Below are 8,707 nucleotides of genomic sequence, written 5' to 3'. Positions count from 1 at the left end.
TCGGCTACTGGAGATGATAGAAGACCTGGTGTTCTAATAAAGGTACCGCGGTTTATAATGGCGTTTAAGTCTTGAAAATGCAAAGTTGACTCGAAACTGGTTTATTATTTTTTTCAGCTCTGTGGAGCTTCCCCACCTTCGAAAGAAATGTTCGTGCATCCCTCCCTTGTATATCCAAGATGATGGGAGATTTCGTCTTCGAAATACTGCACTTACCAGCAGGTGGCAAGGGTGATGGTAGACATAAGCCATGCCGGAACGAACGAGCGTTATCGTTGCTTCAAGGTCGTGTAGTGCGCCATGGGCTTCTAAATGTAGTAACACCATCACAGTGAAGGGCTTCCTGCGTTCTTCTACTTAGTGGATCATTTGCCACCGGACACTCGTAACCGATTCCCCCCAAATTGAAGAGTGCGGCTGTAATAACCATCCCTTACCTCCCGGTAGGCAACGGAAAGAGTGAGATCACACCCAGTGGTAACCCTTTGTCCATTAACCGAACCGAAACTTTCGCTTTCGGACGGAAATACAACGAAGACGCGGTCTTTTCGGCACAAAGCTTACGCAACGGGCGACGCCCGAGAGCAAAAAGAACACCAGCGGCCGGCGCTGCTACAAAACAAGAGGCCGCTTCTTGGACGGAAAGCGTTCATTGCCGCGCGGCGCAACCGAGGGAGCTTTCTTGCGGCCGACCGAGATAGCGGTGAAGGAACAGAACACGAATCAAGAAAAGAACAAAGGGAGCAGAGGAGGAGGAGAAGAAGCAGGTTGCCGCTGGCGCCGGGAGAAGAAATGAAGCACGCGCCGCCCGCCGCCAACGACCGGTAGCGACCGAGGAGAGTAGCAGCAGCAGCAGCGGCCGCACGCGTTCTCCGCCGCCGCTACCGTCGGCGGCATCGGCGGCGGTGAGGGGAGAAGCGGTGGCCTCCCAGCGCGGCCGCCGGCGCGGAGAGCCGGCCTCTCCGGCCTCGGCAGACCGCCCCGCGCGCCCAGACCGCTCCTCCTCCGGGCGAGCTTCCCCGCCAACCAGCGCGGTTTTGCACGTCAGCCCCCTCGCGCGCGCTCTCGCACCGCTGCGGCAGCCCCGCACACCCACACGCCGAGCGCGCACGCACACACACCACGCAACAGGCGCGCCCGCGCCGCCGCCGCCGCTTCCAGCGCTGCCCGCACCGCGGCGCGAGCTCTTCCTCCTCTTCACGGCGGTGATGCGAAGAGAGGGGCGCCTCTCTTGCTTTTCTCTCTCTAGCTGAAGGAGTGGAGAGTAGGGGTAGAAGCGGCCAGAACCTGGGGGAAGAGAGGAACTCCGAGCGAGAGGGTCCGCGGGTGGCCGCGAGAGGTGGGGGGACGAGGGCGAGGAGGGCTAGGCGGTGCGGTGGTGCGGTCTGGCAGACGGCCGATTCGGGCCGAGCCCGCAAACCTCAGAAGGGCGAGTGCGCGTGCGCGTGCCTGGCGGCTCGGAGCGTTCAATGCATCTGCCGGCGGCCGCCGCCGACCAGCAGGGCGACCAGCAGCCGAAGACGCACCAGGCCACACACGCTTCCTCGTCGTCGTCGTCCCAGCGGCGTCGGAGGATGGCCGAACTCGTGCTGCCCGGCGAGCGGGCCCTGACCCAAGTGCTGGCCGAGCACCCGGGCGAGCTGATGCGCACGGGCAGCCCCAACATGGTGTGTTCCGTGCTGCCGAGCCACTGGCGCTCCAACAAGACGCTGCCGGTGGCGTTCAAGGTGGTCACCCTCGGGGACGTTTGCGACGGGACCCTGGTCACGCTACGAGCGGGAAACGACGAGAACTACTGCGCCGAACTGAGGAACGCATCGGCTGTGGTCAAGAACCAAGTGGCCAAGTTTAACGACCTCAGATTCGTCGGCAGAAGTGGGAGAGGTGAGTTTCGTTTTCCGATTCCCATTCGGCGCCCGCCTTTATTTTTTATCCCGCCCACCTGGTGGTACTGACGAGCACGTGCGCGGTGCACCACTTCGTCTTGACCACTTTGTCTGGTGCGACGTTAACCAATTGAGGCTGTCATCTCAAGACAGACCCGTGGAATTTGCTTTTTGCCAAGACTCCTGGGTAGCGTGAGTGAGTTGTCATCCACGTTGAGTTTTGCATTGAGAGAAAGGAACGGTTGTAGTTCTAACTCGCTCTGGCGCCATCAGAGATGTGTCATTGACGGCTGACTTAACTTTGTCTAATTTCAAAAGAGCTGTTCCCACACTTGCAGTATGCGGTGTCACAGCTGTCATGAGAAGCGATCTTGAGCTTCCTTACTCAACGCTTAATTTCCATAGGCTCTAGAACCATCTTCCATTTTTTCTTGCGACAAATGGCAGGATTTATCAATAAAATAGCAAAACTTCGTCAATACTGTGCTGTTTTGAACTCTGATATTGGAAACCTTTCTCCGCATCTGTATCATTTCTTTCATAGTAGTGAGCTCGTTGTCAGGTCGCGGTCCATCACCATATGACGGCTTCTCCGCTTTGCGTGACAGAAACGTGAGGGATGAGCTGTCTTTAATGTGACGGCTTTGGCGAAGTGATCCACCTTTGCGACTTTTCTCACGAAACAATATTTCTTTTGCACTTCATTCTGGAAACAACACACGTATACTACACGTATACACGTATACCTGATACTCAAGGGGTCCACTTCATTTTCGGATGGGCGTATCATTAAATTTTGCACCGTTATGAATTGCCGCTCGTTAAGACTTGATAAATTAGGGTCGCCATGGTTCATAACTGGGCAAATAATTCTTTTTCAGACATTTTACAGGTGCAGTAATTTGCCTGAGCGATACATCAAAAGCGTTTTTATATTTACTGCGTCTCAAACACCGAATGAATTGATACATCCATTTCCACTGCTCATGGAACACAGGCGCATTCTGGTTCAGCAAACTCCACAAGCACGTGGTCATTCATTCCAGAATCTCTTAGTCGGCTAGCTGTGAGTTTTGCGAAAGCGCTTTGAACTGACTTTCATATGAGTGAAAAGGTTCACAGTGTCATCTTTTATAATACTTTTTGTTTGCATATTTTTGCGTTCGCTTGAACTGGCGTTTTAAAAATTAACACACGAAAACCGAAATTGCAGGTGAAATAACAGCGGTTTAAGCGGACGGTCAGTGTTGGAGATGTGTACATTTCTGTATACATGTTCAATTAACCGTTTGGTTGGCGCAAGTGTTAATAGCAGACCGAGTGCCGTCGCAAGTTTCTGTCAGGTTACTTTGCCATTGGGTCTCGTTGCCGCCGTAATTAATTTCTCTCTTTTCCCGTTCCCCCTTTTAATTTTTTTTCGTTTAGGCGAGACACCGTGTGTTTTGTTTTGAGGCATGACACCCTCCTAATGTGGTAATGAACGCTCTCTCGTTGGATGCAGTTTTAGATGCTGCGCTCACATAAGGTTGTGATTGACGGGATGTTCATGCTAACGCAAGTAAAATATAGGGAAGGTATGCTCTGTGCACCTAATTCGCAGACAGAGATCGTGACGCATTGCTCGTGTCGCAATATACACGCAAAAGATAAACCTATAAAAGTTGGGCTTCTGGTTTGTTTTCTGGGTCTGGAATTTTGTTGAATGAGGTGTGGTGTAGACACTACGACATTTAGTCATATATCTTTTTCTGCTCCGTACTCGGCATATTACATGTTTCCCACGCTGGGCGTTGCGTGACGCCTGGGGCTTGCTATTTCGTGAAGATTTCAACAGGGCAGACTGTTATGGCATCATGTACAAAACCTGGATTTGTTTTACGTCCTAGTCAATGGTTTCACTCGAATAGTAATGATATGAATTACTCTGCACTGATTAAATACATATCGGATTTTTGTTTTTGAGTGAAGGGGGTGAGCCATTTTATTGTCATCACCAGGTTGTGACGAGAAACTTCGGAGTATCCATGTAACTGCGTGCCGAAGGATACTGCGTTAAATTCACATCCGTATAGGTGGGCTTCTAGGTGCTTCCAGTTGACTTTCTAAATTTTGGTAACCTTAAATAAAACGTTGCGTTGACGAGTCGCGTTCCAAGGGAGGATACTGTCCGAGGTTTCGATTGACAAGTAAGGTAATAAGCAACTGCGTTTGAAATGATAATGCTTGTTTGTTTTTAAGAGAATTGAGAAGGTACTGAAGTATACACCGGAAGTGAAAAGTTTATGAAACTCAAAGTTCGAGACAAAATCTAATTCCGGCACTATCTATGCACGCAGCCTGCAATATTTATAGGCAGCCCAATTGTGAGCGCGCAAACTACGCGAATTTTGCCATTAAGTAGAATGCAACACGCTTTGGATGCAAGAATATCAAAATTTTTCGCCAATGTCGTGTTCCATCGACTTCTGACAGGGGGTGCTCCTATCCTGAATTGCGTTTATACGCCTCTGTCTAGCTATACGGGTGACCGTATATTGTACATTCGAAGTCGTCAAACTCCCGTCCACTATTTCAAGTCGTATCTTTTTTTTTTCTTTGCGCACTAATCACTCGACAACCGTATCCAAATCAATCCATCTTTCAGGTGCAACCCTGAATGCAATGACCTGCACATTTTCGTCGAAAACTGCATCGTATGTTAGCTGTAACTTGGTGTACGAGATGCAAACCGCCCTCTCTTATCGATCGCATAACCAACAGCGCTATAGTCACGGTAGTTTTCGTGCTCTCTTTACGGCGAAAATTCTTTCCATTGCCGAACACAAGACGTTCGCATATCGCATCATTGGGGACATGTGTGGTCCGTCGTGTCTTCGGCCGCAATCACTAATAGTGTGCGTTCCAACGGCCCACAACACCGTTGTGTCGCATGCCCAGGCGCGCGGCTACGCGGAAGCCATACGACCAAAGCCCAAGCTTTCTTCGACGCAGCTTCCCATTAGCGAACTTTCCATCTCCGCTTATACCACGGCGGGAAGCCAGTGTGGATTTCGGTCGAGCGGAGGCGAGGATCTGACGACGACGTTCCTCACGAACCAGCACACTCTGTCTCCGAGAGCTCCGCGTACAGAGAGCGGCGCCCCGCGTGCGTGTGTGTGCGTTCTCTGATCAATACTCCGGCCACGTTAAAACCGCGGTTTAATTAGAGCGTCGCTTTCAAGCTGCCAGGCGAACCATTTCACACCCTCGTCACTTCTGGAAGTCGGCGACGGCGTATTTGCGTGCGTGTGGGTGTGCGTGTTGTGCCGCCTATATACGCGTATTGGCGCTCGGAGAAGAAATGCGGGGATGCCTGCAGAAACGCCGAATCCTAACATCCTGCAACCCTGCGCTGGCTTGTTTCCTCCTCTCCCTCCTCCTCTTCTACGTCGTGCGCTTTCCTTCGAGCGCTCCCAACTGAGAGAGGCGGGTCGCCGGAATTGGCTCGATTAGAGAAACGCAACCGTGTACGCTTCCCGCGCAAGTCGCAAAGCCGGCTTCTTCGGCTTCCGCCTTCGCGCAGTCACGGGCACAGCTTGGGACGAGTGGGTGCGCGAACAATGCTGTGCTGTGCAGCCGAACGCGGCGTTAAGGCTAGTGCCCGACAAGGATTCTGAGTGCTTGTGAACCCGAGACACGCTTTCAGGTAACGCTGAAGATTGAGGTGTAAATCGAACGCTTGCTATAAGTATCAAGGCCGCCCGTTTATGGCATGCTTAGGAAAAGATGGACGTAAATAGAGGCGTATTGCTCACTGCGCGGTAATTTATAGACTTAGCGATAGCTATTTTCGTCGCGTGGCACTTCAGTGGAGAAATAGCAATTATTAAGCGATTCCATTTCTAGCGTTACGAGAAACTTAACAAAGCCGATCATGTGCAGTATATATCTGGAAAGTGCAACAGCTCATGATTTGTTCAATGTGTTTGGATGAGAGCGCTCAAGCTGGAGTAGAATGAGTAATTAGTCCCTCGGCTGAGCTTCTCAATGAAAGTTACATTCTGGACGCTTCATCCGTATACACAGAGAGAGTATACTGCTGAATAGGCCCTCACCATATGTGGTCGCTCACGTTGTCGGGAATGGTTTCGATATAGCAGCTGAGTTTGATGTCTGCATGCTCAGTAGGTACAAGAAAGAAAATGTTTGCGAGGTGACATCCCCTGAGGTAAAGTCTTTCGCCATACATTAGGTTAGCCGTTAAGTTTCGCCTAGTCTGCACTCGCTCATAGAATGGAACAAGGCGACCTACCGGGCCTTGATTTGCGTGGCAGGTCTCAACCTGCAAACTGGTTGTGACTGAGTGGATTCGACGTTTGGCTGCTGATCCCAAAGTAGCGGGATTGAAACCCAGCCTCGGAGGCCGTATTTCAATGCAGGTGATGTGCAAGAACATCCGTGTGCTGCGCGAAGTTAGCGCAAGTTGAAGGGACACTGAGGACAGATTGAAGTTAGCATGCATCGATAGACTGCGGCGTTCTGTCGACAAAGAGACCACTCGCTCAGAAAATGCAAATCCTATAGCTAGAAAAGGTTAAAAAAATATCGAAACACAGATTTTACCAACACCGCCCGATTTCGCAAGTAAAGTGCACGCGTCGACACCAAAATTCTGGGCGCGGATCCCGGAAGTTGTGTTATACTCCTGTATGGACTTCAAAACGACGGAAACAGTCTATCTCGATGTATAAACGTCACGAGCTTGAATCGCGGGGCGGCAAAATTTTCGATTTTATCGGTCGTAAATGCGTTTCTTTTTTTGCTGCAGCCCAACAAACGTCGACGCACCCAGGGAGGTGCAGAAAAGCAATTTTTACTCAGAATAGTAATTGCATGGAGTTCTCCTGAAAGTCTCTTTAAGGATATAAATTAATGCGAAGCCCCCACTATAGCGTTTTGTGTCGCTGCGGTACGTTTAAACCTCACTTACACGCAAACACACACAGATCTCAACCTGCACAGTTCCTTCAGAATGCCTGTTGATTCCAGCTTGTGTATACAAGCGTGCTCGTTCATTTGCGTGATGACGCCGCTCTATTGCGAAAGTCGCCGTTTATGCCGGGCAGAGCACGCCAGGAAGTGACAGGTGTTGCTTGACTCGCCCACCGCCGAAGGAACCGAGGCGAACACCGCTTCCTTCTAAAATTCAATTTTCTGTTCGTTTTCGCGTTCCTTTTATTTTTCTCTCGGCGTCAAGGTTTCCTTACTTTAGTTTTTTCTCCCCCCTCCACTCTCTTTTCCGTTTGTTAGGCATCGGCAACGCGGTCACGGTCGCATGAGCCAGAAGTCTGTTACTTCCGTGGGCGTCGCCTCCTGTTCGCTCGTCCATGCATGGTGTCCGTATATTAGCTGGCTGCTTCAAGTCCTTCATTTGACCAAGTTTCTCGATTATTCTCGCTATAATATGTTTTTAATAAGTCGCCATAAGGCGTAACTTGGCTGGTTGTACACTATATGAAGTCTGTTGTCAGTTCAACGCAAATGAAATATTAGCTTCTCAAAATCTCCCTGCTCCAAAATGCATCTTCTCTTTTTTAAGCAGGTATATAGGGTCAGATGCAATATATATATAAGGTGCATTATATCTCGAAATCAAATATTCTTTTAGGCAGTCTGTCGTGTGGGCGGACTGGGACTTGCTGTTCTACGCCGAAGGAAACACTGCTGCAGCGAAAATCGTATGGCACAAAACTCGCTTTTTTTTTTTTTTTTGAGCACCTGAACTTATTTTGCACGTGGAATGAGGCTGCTTACGGCACGGTATGTGGGTTTTAACGACCCGAAACTGTACGTTTGAAATAGGAGACGTCCTGGTCGGAAGCGTCGACGGGGAGTGTTTAACGTGCACCGTGACATCACGCGGCACATAGGCGTTTTCGAATGTCGCCCCCATCGAAATGCACCTGGGGGTTCTATCTCGCGAAATCACGCGAGAATATGTTGCCGTGACCTGTAGAGAAATTGCTCCTGAAAAAGCGGCCTCAAGTAGCGTCACCTCGGTGTTTTGAGGCGGCGCAAAAAGCAGCGTACACATTTAAAGGCCACCCGAAGCGCACATGCATGTTCCGGTAAAGGGATAGAGTTAACGGCGTAAAGTTAACGGCGTAGAAACGCCATAACCTCGGTTTTCCAAGGTATTAGCTCGACCCGCTGTCCAGCCAGTCCCGGTATTTCCCCATACTTCGCGGTTACGATGGAAAATTTTAACTAAGTTCGCTCTTCGATTCTTACGTCGGCCTTAACTCTGTAAGCTGATTTTTCTGCGAGCTTTTACTTCTTATGCCATACTTGTAAGCGTTGCCTGTTTTGTGATGATGCTAGATGCACATGTCCACGTCTGTTTAAATCTCCACGGGGTTATCTACGGGTTGGAGTACATTTAAGCAAGTAAACGCGGAGAGTTAATGCGGGAAGAATTAAGTAAAATGGTGAATTTTCAGCGCCAAAGCTGCATAGCGGGCAGTGAAAGACAAACCTGGAATAAACTGCAAACTGTGCATATGGACCTCATATGGTCCATCATGACGTCATCAGCAACAGCATATGTACTGAACAGCCGCTGAATTACGAGTATAATGTTTTAAACATACGCCCATACCACGTGTCCGCAGATGCGTAAAATTAGGGCATTAACCCTTGAAGTTCATTAAGGCCACTATTTTCGAGACCTGTGCCGCAATCAGGATTAATTTTCATTGGAAACAATGATGGTGATAACCCCACGAAGCTAGTTGCAATTTTTTACCTGAATAAGGCAGCGAATATGTTCATTATTCTCCTTA

The 8,707-nt window shown here is 49.8% G+C and overlaps 1 protein-coding gene across 2 annotated transcripts in view; it reads left to right on the top strand.

Moving 5' to 3' along the window:
* Window positions 1–1,274: 1,274 nt before the first annotated feature.
* The window catches only part of LOC149359706 (uncharacterized), a 140,052-nt gene continuing 132,619 nt past the window's right edge, over window positions 1,275–8,707 (top strand). For both annotated transcript variants that reach the window (XM_089571840.1, XM_089571839.1), the window contains exon 1: window positions 1,275–1,884. In XM_089571840.1, the coding sequence (XP_089427966.1) occupies window positions 1,470–1,884 (415 nt within the window). In that variant the 5' untranslated portion in view covers window positions 1,275–1,469. The remainder of the gene's footprint in view (window positions 1,885–8,707) is intronic.

This window comes from Amblyomma mixtum, chromosome 2 (assembly GCF_055824585.1).
Source record: "Amblyomma mixtum isolate Tamu chromosome 2, ASM5582458v1, whole genome shotgun sequence".
NCBI lineage: Eukaryota > Metazoa > Arthropoda > Arachnida > Ixodida > Ixodidae > Amblyomma > Amblyomma mixtum.
The sequence above is the reverse complement of the archived record's forward strand: the minus strand, read 5'-3'. Positions and strand labels throughout refer to the sequence as shown.